Source organism: Mobula birostris, chromosome 24 (genome assembly GCF_030028105.1).
Source record: "Mobula birostris isolate sMobBir1 chromosome 24, sMobBir1.hap1, whole genome shotgun sequence".
Taxonomy (NCBI): Eukaryota; Metazoa; Chordata; class Chondrichthyes; order Myliobatiformes; family Myliobatidae; genus Mobula; species Mobula birostris.
In genome coordinates this window covers 56,902,813-56,916,639 of record NC_092393.1, presented here as the reverse complement: position 1 = coordinate 56,916,639, position 13,827 = coordinate 56,902,813, and the positions used below count along the sequence as shown (strand labels likewise).

The 13,827-nt window shown below is 39.1% G+C and overlaps 1 protein-coding gene across 2 annotated transcripts in view; it reads right to left on the bottom strand.

Moving 5' to 3' along the window:
- Nucleotides 1-9,354: 9,354 nt before the first annotated feature.
- Nucleotides 9,355-13,827, bottom strand: part of psmd12 (proteasome 26S subunit, non-ATPase 12) — a 39,709-nt gene continuing 35,236 nt past the window's right edge. For both annotated transcript variants that reach the window (XM_072242271.1, XM_072242272.1), the window contains exons 9-11: nt 11,676-11,850; nt 11,124-11,201; nt 9,355-10,642 (exon numbers count right to left, since the gene is read on the bottom strand). In XM_072242271.1, the coding sequence (XP_072098372.1) occupies nt 10,433-10,642; nt 11,124-11,201; nt 11,676-11,850 (463 nt within the window). In that variant the 3' untranslated portion in view covers nt 9,355-10,432. The remainder of the gene's footprint in view (nt 10,643-11,123; nt 11,202-11,675; nt 11,851-13,827) is intronic.

Below are 13,827 nucleotides of genomic sequence, written 5' to 3'. Positions count from 1 at the left end.
CAATATGCTGCGCTGGTCACTTTCTTCACGTGGGATTTTAAATTCAAGTCTGAATCAAGAATAAGAGCAAGGCTTGTTACTTCTGATTTTACCTGGGGGGGCCAAGTTCGCAAGTTTATCAAGAAGTTTATCTCTTTTGTCTATGGAACCAACCAAAAGATTTCAGTTTTATCTTCATTTAGTTTTAGGAAATTATTACTCATCCATTTGTTTATTCCAGCCGTACCACAAGTCAGAGAAGATGGGGTGTTATCATCATCAGGCTCAACCAAGATAGACAACTGTGCGTCATCTGCATAACTGTGGAAATCAAGTTTATGCTCTCTTATGTCTCCTAAGGAGAGCATGTACAAGGAGAGTAGGGAGACTAAGACAACTTCCCTGAGGAACACCAAAATGTATATTGCTTAAAAAATTGGTCTCCAAGACAGCAAAGACACAACTGTCTTTCTAAGATATATGAGCAAAACCAATTAATGACACTACCAGACAGGCCAACCCATTTTTCAAGGCAACCTAGTGGGCCCACTGTGCTTAATATAATTGTCAAGTTATTGTTGAAAGAATCAACTATTTCATTTACTGAGCAGTTTAAGTCATATGGGTCAGGTACACGAGCCAGCTCAGAGAATTTAAATTGCATGGCAGCATCAAGAAACCGTACTTAACTGTAATCTATAGTGTAAAAAGTCAAGATGAGAAATAATATAGAATATAGGTTGTGTGTGCGCGTCCATGTACACGTGCTCCTGAGTCTGTGCAATGAAGCCTGGTCTTGGGACCAAGACTCTGCCCTGCCAAGCCCATGGTCTGCTACAGCCACCCCATCTTAAAGGAAATAACATACAGGCATCTTCCACACTTCAGAACTGGAGAAAAGTCATCTTCCATCCCACCTGGACAAGCCAGCGAGCAATGTGAGGGTCATGTTTTTTGACTTCTCCAGTGTGTTCAACACCATCCGCCCTGCCCTGCTGGGGGAGAAGCTGACAGCAATGCAGGTGGATGCTTTCCTGGTGTCATGGATTCTTGATTACCTGACTGGCAGATCACAGTACGTGTGCTTGCAACACTGTGTGTCTGACAAAGTGATCAGCAGCACTGGGGCTCCGCAGGGGACTGTCTTGTCTTCCTTTCTCTTCACCATTTACACCTCGGACTTCAACTACTGCACAGAGTCTTGTCATCTTCAGAAGTTTTCGGATGACTCTGCCATAGTTGGATGCATCAGCAAGGGAGACGAGCCTGAGTACAAGGCTACGTTAGGAAACTTTGTCACATGGTGTGAGCAGAATTATCTGCAGCTTAATGTGAAAAAGACTAAAGAGCTGGTGGTAGACCTGAGGAGAGCTAAGGCACCAGTGACCCGTTTCCATCCAGGAGGTCAGTGTGGACATGGTGGAGGATTACAAATACCTGGGAATACAAATTGACAATAAACTGGACTAGTCTAAGAACACTGAGGCTGTCTACATGAAGGGTCAGAGCCGTCTCTATTTCCTGAGAAGACTGAGGTCCTTTAACATCTGCCGGACGATGCTAAGGATGTTCTACGAGTCTGTGGTGGCCAGTGCTATCAGGTTTGCTGTTGTGTGCTGGGGCAGCAGGTTGAGGGTAGCAGACACCAAAAGAATCAACAAATTCGTTCGTAAGGCCAGTGATGTTGTGGGGATGGAACTGGACTCTCTCATGGTGGTGTCTGAAAAGAGGATGCTGTCCAAGTTGCATGCCATCTTGGACAATGTCTCCCATCCACTACATAATGTACTGGTTGGGCACAGGAGTACATTCAGCCAGAAACTCATTCCACCGAGATGCAACACAGAGCGTCATAGGAAGTCATTCCTGCCTGTGGCCATCAAACTTTACAACTCCTCCCTTGGAGGGTCAGACACCCTGAGCCAATAGGCTGGTCCTGGACTTATTTCATAATTTCCTGGCATAATTTACATATTACTATTTAATTATTTTTATGGTTTTATTACTATTTGATTATTTATGGTGCAACTGTAACGAAAACCAATTTCCCCTGGGATCAATAAAGTATGACTATGAAGAGACTATCTGATTAGAAGAGAAATTTGCACTGTTCACAAAGATCAATATTCATTTACTGAACTCTTATAAGAGTTCTGGTGCTCCAGACTTTCAGATTTCCTAGTTTTCAGCAGGCCACCTACACCTGGAACTCCATACCTCTCTCAGCCACGTATCTATTCAAACTTCTCTTAAATGCCAAGTCATTTGAAGTAGAGGTTCACAGGTTCTTGATGAGTAAGTGTGTTAAAGGTTACAGAGAGAAAGGAGAATGGGGTTGAGAGGAATAATAAATCAGCCACAATTTAACGGTGGAATAGACTCAATGGGCCAAATGGCCTAATTCTGCTCCTATATCTTATGGGCTAAATGTTGTAATGGAAATTGAAATTCATCCTGACTTGTTAACTCTACTTCTCTGCCCCCAGAACATCCTTGGGTTATGTTGGATGTTAACACAAATGACACATTTCACAGTATGTTTCGATGTATGTACATGCATTCAGTAAGTAAATCTGAATCTGCCTGACCTGATGAAAATGCCCAATTTCTTCTGTCTAAATCCAAATCAAGATTTCCTTATCATTTTCCTTCACTCCCCAAAAAACCCTTTCTCCTAGGCTTCTTGAACTTAACTATAGGTGAAAATAATTGTCAAACATTGAGTCAAAGTTTCCATTTATTGCTTGTCTGGTTCAGTTGCTCCTTTTACTCGTCACTCACACACAAGTATTAACTTTTCCAAGAAATGCTTCAAATTTTCAATAGAATGTTCTTAATGTTGTGTTCAAAAGCTGACCTTTTGAAACTCAGAGGAAAATGCAATAAACGCCAAATGCGCACACTAATGTTTACGCTGGAAGCTGTGGCCGAGGTTCTTCAAGTCCCAGAGGTAGTGAAAATAACTGGATGATAAATGGAAAATCATTTGGCTCAATGACTTCATGTGCTCAGTAATACAATTCTGCCCATCCCTTCCTGGACAATGTAGCTTATGAAGTTTAAAGCAAAGTTTTTTAAAAAAAAATTCAATCTTGATTGATACACTTTGAAGTTATATTTTGATGGTATTAATGCTCTTTAATTTGACCCTGGCCTCTCTCACTTCTGTAAATTTTCCTTACTGCATAGTTCATCGTTGGAGGGAAACGTTGCTTCAAGGAACTCCCACGAAGTAAAGACAAGCAACGCATTTGTTCACCAAACAATTTCTCTGCCAAAGAAAACATTGTGGTTTAGTCTCTGGGGTGCAAAATACCAACAGCTGTCTCAGAGGCAATATGCAATCGGAGGCAGATAGGAGGCTGCTGCAGTTGAGTGCATAAAATGTGAAAGCCATGTGGATAAAATTTCACCATGATGCTGCCTGGATTAGAAAACACATCTTATGAGGGGATGTTGATCAAGTTAGGGCTTTTCTCTTTGGAGTAAAGGAGGATGATAGGTGTCTTGATAGGGGTGTATAAAATGACAAGATGCATATACAGAGTGGACAGCCAGGGACTTTTCACCAGGGTGGAAATAGTTTGTTTATACAAGGGAGCATAATTTTAAGAATGTCAGAGGAATGTTAGTGGAATGTCAGAGGCAGTTTTTTTTTAAGAAAGTGGTGGGTGCATGCAACACTCTGCTGAGGTGATGGTAGAGGAAGCTACATTATGGACATTTAAGAGACTCTTAGATAGGCGCATGAATGAAAAAAAGAGGGCTTTGTGAAATTAATCATGAAGTAGGTTAAAAGGTCAGTACAACATTGTAGGCAGAATAGCCTATACTGTATTGTACTATTCTATGTTCTCTCAATCTGTTCTGAATCACTATCATCCCATAGCACTTACATCTACTGTGTTGAAGGTTTGAGAGGTTGGTGATGAAGTATATCAACTCCTGCCTGAGAAGTGATTTGGATCCACTCCAGATTGCCTACTAGCAGAAGAGGTCAACAGCAGATACCATTTCATTGGCTCTTCACTCAACCCTGGAACATCTGGACAGCAAAATGCACGTATCAGGATGCAACCCGATTACAGCTCAGCATTCAATACTATCAACCTCTAAAACTAATCAATAAGCTTCAAGACCTTGGCCTCAATATCTCTGTGTGCAATTTGATCCTCAATTTCCTCACTTGTAAACCCGAGTCATCTGGATTTGCAACATCTCCTTCACAATCTCAATCAGCAGATTTGCGCAAGGTTGCATTCTTAGCCCCCTGCTCTACTCACTTTATACTTATGACTTCTGCTGAGCTCAAGTGCCACATTTAAGTTTACTGACGACACCACTGTCATTGGCTGAATCAAAGGTGGCAACAAATCAGTTTATAGGCAGAAGACTGAAATCTGGCTGAGTGGCGCCACAACAACCAGCTCTCACTAAATGTCAGCAAGACCAAGGAGCTGATTATTGACTTCAGGAGAGGAAATCCAGAGGTTCTTGAGCCAGTCCTCATCGGAGGATCAGTGCTGGAGGGGGTGAACAACTTTAAATTCCTCAATGTTATCATTTCAGAGGACCTGTCCTGGGACCACCGTGAAAGTGCAATTTACAAAGAAAACACAGCAGTGCCTCTACTTCCTTAGGAGCTTGCGACGATTCAGCATGTCACTCGAACTTTGACAAGCTTCTATAGAGGAGAGTATATTCATTAGTTGCATCACAGTCTGGTATGGAAACACCAATGTCCTGGAACGCAAAATATTACAAAAAGTAGTTGATACAGCCCAGTCCATCATGGGTAAAGCCCTCTCTACCACTGAGCTCATTTACACAGAGCGCTGTCACAGAAAACAATATCCATTTTCAAGGGCCCCCACTGCCCTGGCCATGCTCTCTTCTCCCTGTTGCCATTAGGAAGGTGGTACAGAAGCCTCAGGGCCCGCACTACCAGGTTCAAGAACAGTTATAACTCCTCAACCATAAGGCTCTCGAACCAGTGGAGATGATTTCACTCAACTTCACTTACCCCCATCACTGAACTGTTCACACAGATTATGGACTCAATTTCAAGGACGCTTCATTTCATGTTCTCAATATTTATTGCTTATTTATTTTTTTCTGTATTCGCACAATTTGTTGTCTTCTGCACATTGGTTGTTTGTCTGTCCTATTGGGTGCAATCTGTTATTGATTCTATTATAGTTCTTGGATTTTTTGAGCATCCCTGAAAGAAAATGAATCTTAGGGTTGTTTATGGTGACATACATGTACTTTGATAATAAATTTACTTTGATGCTCTAGAATTAATTCTTGGTGAGGAATTCTACTGTCCAGCTTTGCTGTCCTTTATTTCAGTGGTATTTCAGAGTGCTGATGAAAGAAACATTCATGAGAAGGACAGCAAAAATATATTAATCTAGTTGAAAAGTTTGCTGTAGCAAGTTTAATGGACTTGAAGACTGCAGATGTTGGAATGTGGAGCAAAAAAACCAAATCAAACTTCTGGAGGAACTCAGCAAATTGAGGAGCATTACTGGAGGGGAATGAACAGTTGATGTTTGGGTCGAGGGGCTTCTTTTGGACTGCAGACTGTCCATTTCACTCTAGAGATGTTCCTTGACTCATTGAGTTCCTCCAGCAGTTTGCTTATGTTTCAGTTTTGATTTGTGGAATCACCTCCAACAAACCAATGTCTGAAACTGTGTAAACTATTTTACACAAGCATTTAGATTTTAAAAAAAACTTTTAATGTTCAAGTGTGTACTGGCACTAATTTTAAAAAAGGATGCTGTATATTTTTAAGAAATTGCAGCAGATACTTAAACTTCTGTTCAGAACTAATGTTAATTGTTCCATTCCCCTCTCCTTTTTGGGGTATGTGATCTCATTTCATTGTAAATGGCAGGTGGAGAAAGCAGTTAATAAGGCATATGAATTCTGGACTTTGTCAACAGAGGCATAGAGTATAAAAACAGGGAAGTTATGCTGAACATTTATAGAACAGTGATCCAGCTTCATCTCAAATTAACAAAGTATATTAATTATCACAGTAGTCACCATATACTACCTTAAGATACTTATTTTCTTACAGGCATTTACAGGGAATAAAGAAACACAAAATTTATTAAAGCTATACATAAACAAGGACTGAGAAATAACCAATTATGCAGAAGACATCAAATTGTGCAAATAAAACAGAAAATAATACTGACAATATGAGTTGCAGAGTCCTTAAAACTGAGTCTGTAGGTTGTGGAATCAGTTCAGAGTTGAGGTTAATGAAGTATCGAGAGTACCCTGTTCACTTCTGGTCACATCATTGGGGAGGATGTTCCAGCACTGGAGAGAGTTATAAAAATGCTTCCTAGATTGAGAGACATTAGTTACAAGGACAGATTGGAGAGGCAGGGATCTTTTACTTTGAAGAATGAGGAGAGATTAGTTTTAAGTACATAAAATGACAAGGATTTAGACAGTGTGGATAATGGGAAATGTTTCACTGGTACAGGAGCCAAGGAAGAGAGATGGCAGATATAAAGTAAAGGGATTTAATGATGACACAAGGAACATTTTTTTTATATAGATGCAATGTATGGTTAGTATCTGGAATGCATTTTCTGCAGATGTGGTGGTTTCTTTACAGCTTCCCAGAAGGAATTGAAAACATGGTGGAGAAACAGGCGATGGGGAAAGTCCAGGGTGTAGAAACAGTGATTTGCTCTAGGAGAGAACAGCATGGACATTCACTAACTGGTTTTTGTCTGTGCTGTAACCATATGAACTGCAATAAATAAGTTTGGAGTGACTGCCCTTCACCGAACTTTGCAATGAAAATTGTCATTAATAAATTTATGTTGGCTCTTATTATATCGACTCAGACTTTTCTGATATGAGGGGGGATAATGAGGTGATTGGAGGAGAATATAGGGGAGATGTCAGAGTTGTGCTTTTTTTTTTATAAACACAAGAGAGTGGTGGGTGCATGGAACACCCTGCCAGGGGCGGTGGTAGAGGCAGATTCATTTAGGCACATGGATGATAGAAAAGAAAAATCGAGGACGATGCAGGAGAGAAGAGTTAGATTAATCTTAGCTTAGGTTAAAAGGTCGGCATAAAATTATGGGTCGAAGGGCCTGTAATGTGTTGTGCTCTGTTCTTTTCAAAGTCTCTTAATATTTGCATTAATACTTTTAGCAGCTTTTTAAAAATTGTGCTTATATTGGCCAAGTATGTCTTTGTGATCGTCTTTGAATCATGGTGTTGCATTCACCTTTTCTCAGTGTCCAAGATTTTCCATGTATCTCAAGCAGAATGGAACATTATTGTAATTCCTTTCTCTGATATCCAATCCACCAGATACATCTGAAGTTCAGTCCTGACCTCCCCTGCTGCTTAGACGGAGTTAGCATACACTATCTGTTGACTTCATGGCTTTCCTGAGGATGCTCCGATTTCTTCTCACATCCTAAAGATGTGCAGGTTGGCGGCTAATAGGTAAGTTACCCCTCACATGTAGTTAAGTGGTAGAATTTGGGGAGAATAAAAAGGTGATTATAAAGTTGGATCAGTGAACAAATAGGCCGTTGACAGTCACTGTGGACTCAGTGGGCTGAAGTGCCCGTTTTCATGCTGTTCTCTGTCCGTGACATGCTACCTAGCTAGGTGACCCAGCCTGTTTTTCTAGTATGGTCTTTTTCCCAGTTTTGAATTATCCCAACTGCCTTCCCTGCAAATGAATATGCTAGCATATTCTACCCTGGACCAGGCCATGCAGTGGATCTTGAACAGCCAGAATGGCTCTCTGCGTTATCACTTAGCTGTACAAACCAAAAGTGCGTCATTTGCAATCAACTCTAGAGACAGAGGGATAATAGAAACTTGAAATGTTGAATAAAGAGAGCTCAATGGGAAAAAGTGATTTTATCCTGTCTCTATTCTGCATACATCTTTCATGATTCCTCAGTTATCAAGTTCTAAAGGCCATAAAACAGTGACATACTATGCTGCTACATCAGATACAGTATTAGGTATGACAATACACTAGCTGCATGGTAGCTTGGTACTTTGACTTACTCTGTGGTCGATTATAGCTTGTATTCAATTCTCCACATCTTCTCTCCAGCTGAATTTAGATGAGCTGTTCTGCCAGAGAATGAGAAAAGAACTTGAAGGTCATGTTCCTCCATCTTCAGAAAGTAGTTTATAAACTTGCCCTGTTGCAGGGGTGGGGGGGGGGGGGGAGAGAGGGGAGGAGGTGTGAAAAGTCTCCAGAAGTCTCCTGGGTTTCCCAGGTTATAAAGCCAAACTTTTAAGCAAATTCTCACATAGAATTTTTACTACTATAAGGATAGTAACAATAGTAAACTGTTTTGTGAACTAAAAGCCAGGTACTAAATATTCAATTACTTTAATTTTAGGTAGTTGATTATTCAATGAAAATGGTGGATATAGCCCAGTCCATCACAGGAAAAGCCCTCCCCACCATTCAGCACATTTACATGGAGCACAGTTGCAGGAAAGCAGCATCCATCATCAAAGACCCTCATCATCAGGCCATGCTCTCTTCTCACTACCACCATCAGGCATTAGGTATAAAGGTCACACACCATCATGTTCTGGAACTGACATTATCTGGCAAGCATCAAGTTCCTGAATCAGTGTGGATAACTTCGTTTGTCACTACTCTGACTGACTCCACTGCCTGTAAGCTCATTTTCAAGGACTCTTATACAACTAATATTCTCAGTACTTCTTTTGCATTTCCACAGATTTTGTACATTGGTTGTTTTTCATCAATTCTAAGGTATTTCTTTATTTTTCCTGTAAATGCCTGCAAGAAAATGAATTTCAAGGTAATAATATTGGGTAAGATAAATGTACTTTGATAACAAATTTAATTGGAACTTTGAATTCTATCAAGTGTACATACATAGAAGAACATGACATGGGTAGCCATAGAAAATAGATGTTTCTGACTTGGAAAAAAAATCAGCTGATGGACAGTTCTCAAGAACAGAACCCTTGCGTAACCAAGGATTGCTGTACACCTGGCGCGGAACACAGAAACATGCTGTTTCGCCACAGCTTGAGTTCACGTGCCACCTAAACCTCGTAGCACACTCCTTCGTCTAACCCTATCAAGCATCACCTGCTCTTTTTCCTTTGGCAGTTATCAAGCAATCCTAATCTGCACTATAGTTACTTCTCTCAGTTACTCCAAGGATCCACATAATTGGAAGATCTACATTTAAAATTAAGATCTGAAAATAAGCAAATCAAAATCTAGCAAGTCACAAAGGATGTAACACATTGTTTCCTACAGAAAACACGTATTGAGAGCAGCAAAGGGAAACATGTTCTGGCCAAGATTGGAGGAAATGCTACAATTGGTTAATTTATTTCTAAATACTGTACAAGAGATTCCGCAGATGCTGGAAATCCAGAGTAACATACACAAAATACTGGAGGAACTCAGCAAGTCAGGCAGCATCTATGGGGAGAAATAAACAGATCCTTCATCAGTCCTGGTTGTCAACTGGCTGTATGGTTGCCATGAGAAGATTTGTTGAAAAGAAAGTGTTGTCACACTTTATAGTAACAGCAACTGTTCTGTGAAATTTATTCAGATTGAGTTGATTACTATGAACTGAGCATGACAAACGTAAAATATACAACAGATCTTCATTATGTACCTCTACCATTCAGAGCCATTAAAAGGAAGGAAGATTTAGCAGTCAAGAGCTGGATTCAAGGAATTTTTATCAGTTTATCAATGAACAAAACACAAGCAATGCTGTAATGCTTGTGTAAATACATAAACAAATGGAAAGGAAGGGTGCAGTTCCAATGAAATGGAGATCTAAAATACCAGCTCTGTTCTCCACAGATGCTACCTGCCTCTGAGAATTTTCAACATTTCCCATTACACAAATGAGGTCATTTGTATTGGTGTTGTCTGCACTTGTTACAGAAATTAATGATATATAGACTAATCAAACATTGTCAGTCCAGAGGAAGAAATGGCCAACATGCCATGGAACATTTCACCACATAATGATTTTTCAGTGTTACACACTCATTCCGATGTAAATGGAATTGTGAGGTAGAATACAGTAATTCTTAGAAAGGATATCTGTAAGTTTTTAAATTAAGTTTAATGAAAGCTCCAATATAAAACAACGGAAAATTTCAATTGAAGGGTCACCTTAGTGACATATTTAGGTGGTATTATTTGTTCCATTTATAGTACATATTCAAACCCCACTTTATACATGTCTTTAAGAAGAAAAAGATCAATGATACCATCAAAGCTTAGCCTTCAGTGCCTAACCATGTGGACACAATGTACCAGACCATCAGAAACTGCTTTCAGTTCAGCAGGAAAAGTAATTTTTTTTTGCATGGTTATTAAGGGTTATTTTAAATCATAAAATGTCTCTTGAAATAATGTTGTTGTTTACTGAAGGTTGTGGATCATCTCCTCCTTAGCTATGAGGTGTGTGGTTTTGTTCACAAGTGCCATCAGAGAGTTCAGCTTGTGTGACCAGTCGTTGAGAATGTCATTGGGATCCTTGGGTCTCTGGAAATTGATAATTCCGGCAAGCCTGTCAACTTTTGCAAAGATGGTCTTGTTTACCACAAGATTGGAAAGAAACTCTTCAGATTCCTGTAAAAAATAAATTCAGCTTAAAATTGGAAAAGAAGAATACAAGTACAAGAAAATACTTTCCTCACAGGAGGAAAAGTATTTTTGTATATATAAAGTAAGAAGAAATGTTTAGCATTCTTCATTTGGTTTACTCCACAAAAAAACCATCATGTTTCATTTACAAAAAATTCCATTGTCACTCAGCTTACTTTATAGAACTGATATGTAACTGATCTAGTTTAAAGATGAGCGATTTCTCTACCCTCACACACACAATGCTCTGTTTATCTCCTTAAACTGTCTTCACCTAAAGTTCAAGTTACTGTTACATTATTCAAAATACTGCCTCCAGTATCATCTCATTTGGAAAGGCAGTGTCTATTCCTGGACTGCTGAACAATTATTATCAGCGATTACAGATTGAAAACTACATAACTACAATACTAGCTTGAAATCCTAATGACAATGCTTTCTAGATGACAGAAAACTTGATACTTACATCAACAGAAAGATCGAGAAGTTCTGCCATTCGTTTCATTGTGATGCGTGTGTAATATTTTGCCATTATTCGAATATTCTGAAATATCAACATTGAAATTGTTTCTACTTGGCAAATCTTTGGATGAAGCTTATGTTTTATTAACTCATTCTTATTTCAGAAAATTGCTCAATGGAATGTTTATAACAATCATTTAACTATTCTTATTTGCATTGTGGACTGGCACTCAACTGCTTGAGCATAGTCTGTAAAATGGTTGAATTTGTAAAGGATGAGGAGCAGGGAAAAAGAGTGCAATAACAATCAGAACTAAATCAAAATCTATCATTCTATAGATTTGTACCATATGAGATTACCTGCAAATTGAGCCCAGCAAAAACAAAGCAATAATTTAAAATAAGTGGTATGGCAAAGAAAATAGTAATTGATTAATACATTCTCTTCAGTGTCAACAATCAGAGGAAACAAAAAACAGGTATGGCCACAACTTCTGAAATGATGTTGAGAGAATATAATGGAATTCAGAAATGATACAAGCATTAGAACACGCACATGTTCCACTACTCGGTTCTTAAGATCTTTCCATCTTTTGTTTCCTTCTTCTGTGTTAGAAAATACATCTGTGCAAGCATTCTCAGATAATTCTTCCCTCAATTCCTTCCCATAATCCTCCTCCAGTGAGCTCCAGCGCATTAGTTCCATTGTGGTGAAGAGTTTCAGCAGGTCCCTACAAGACAGAGGTAATATTGCTCTTAGACAGCTGAATTTAAATTTATATAATCAAATCCCAGGTAATCTGCATTTCAACTCACTGTAAATTCCTTACACAGTCAATTTATACAACATATATGAACCTCTAACTTCAAAATGCATTCACTGTAACTTGCAATATTAAAAATTAATGCATTGGTTTGAATTACGTGCATATTAACATCTGCCATTTGCTGGCATATGAAGTGTGTAAAATGGTTTGAAAGCTGGTATACTTTAGAAGCCATTTAAAACACAAATTAGAAGAGAATAAATAACCTATTGCTAAATTTTGGCACTTACAACAAAAAATTGTTTCTAATTTGTGGTAAATAATTGCTCTACATCAGCCCACAAAACATTACTTGGGGCTTACATCTCTAAGCAAACTTCTGAAAAACTGCCACATGAAATAAATGTGGCTCCACTGAAACACATGACAAAAAGTGTTCTGTATTGAGCAATATAAGCATTCTTACTTCATATATTTTAAACATTTTATTTAGAGATACAGCATGATCCCACACTACCCACTTACACCCATGTGACCTATTAACCTACTGACCTTTGGAATGTGGGAGGAAACTGGAGTACCCAGAGGAAACCTATGCAGTCATGGGAAGAACATACAAACTTCTCACAGACAGCAGTGGAATTAAACCAGTGCTGCTGGTGTTGTAATAGCATTACACTAACTGCCACACTACCATGCTGCCCTGTCTTGCACTGAAATACTTACATTAAAACTGGCAAGCACAATTTCTCCTATTCCATTGGCCTCCTCATCCCGTACCAAACAATCCTACATTCTAGATGGTATTTGCCAAAAGCGTTAAGCTAGAGAGCCAGCTATTGTACAGCAAGAATCAGATGCAAGATCTTGTCAGTATACTGTCACAGCGAGATAACGATTCACCACCCAGTGATGCTTAAGCATGAATTCTTTATAATACACAATATGACTCCAATATCGCAATTATCAAGATGAATAACTGCAGCATAATTTTGTTTTGAAGTAAAGGGCCTTCATCCAGTTATGTTCAACATAAACCTGTATCATTTTTTTTGTTTTCTCAGGAAGATAAAACATGCAAATATAAAAATAGACCATGCTTCTCTATATCAGCATAACATTTAAAATAATGCACTGAGGTTTCTTTTTAATAGTAACACCTCTCACCAACATTCTCCCTAATAACTAAGATTGTTCATTCCTTGCTGGCACATAATTCCTTGAGAAAATTATTTTGCTGTAAACGGCTGAACTGCTCATTATTCATGTGCAAGTCTTGGCACTGAACAGAGGTGGGCTGCTCAATTACATAATGAAGCTGCATTCAAATATGTACCTAAAGCAAAGGTTAATGGATTACAAATCAGAGGCTGAAATCACAACCAGATTTATTATCACTGGCATGTGATGTGAAATTTATTAACTTAGCAGCAGCAGTTCAATGCAATACATAATTTAGCAGAGAGAAAAAAATAATAATAAACCAGTAAATCAATTATGTATATTGAATAGATTTTTAAAAATGTGCAAAAACAGAAATACTGTATATTAAAAAAAAGTGAGGTCGCGTCCAAAGCTTCAATGTCCATTTAGGAATCGGAGGGCAGAGGGGAAGAAGCTGTTCCTGAATCACTGAGTGTGTGCCTTCAGGCTTCTGTATCTCCCCCCTGATGGTAACAGTGAGAAAAGGGCATGCCCTGGGTGCTGGAGGTCCTTAATAATGGATGCTGTCATGCTGTCTTTCTGAGATACCGCTCCCTGAAGACGTCCTGGGTACTTTGTAGGCTAGTGCCCAAGATGGAGCTGACTAGATTTACAACCTTCTTTCGGTCCTGAGCTGTAGCCCCCCAACCCACCCCCATACCAGACAGTGATGCAGCCTGTCAGAATGCTCTCCATGTTGCAACTATAGATATCTTTGAGTGTATTTGTTGACATGCC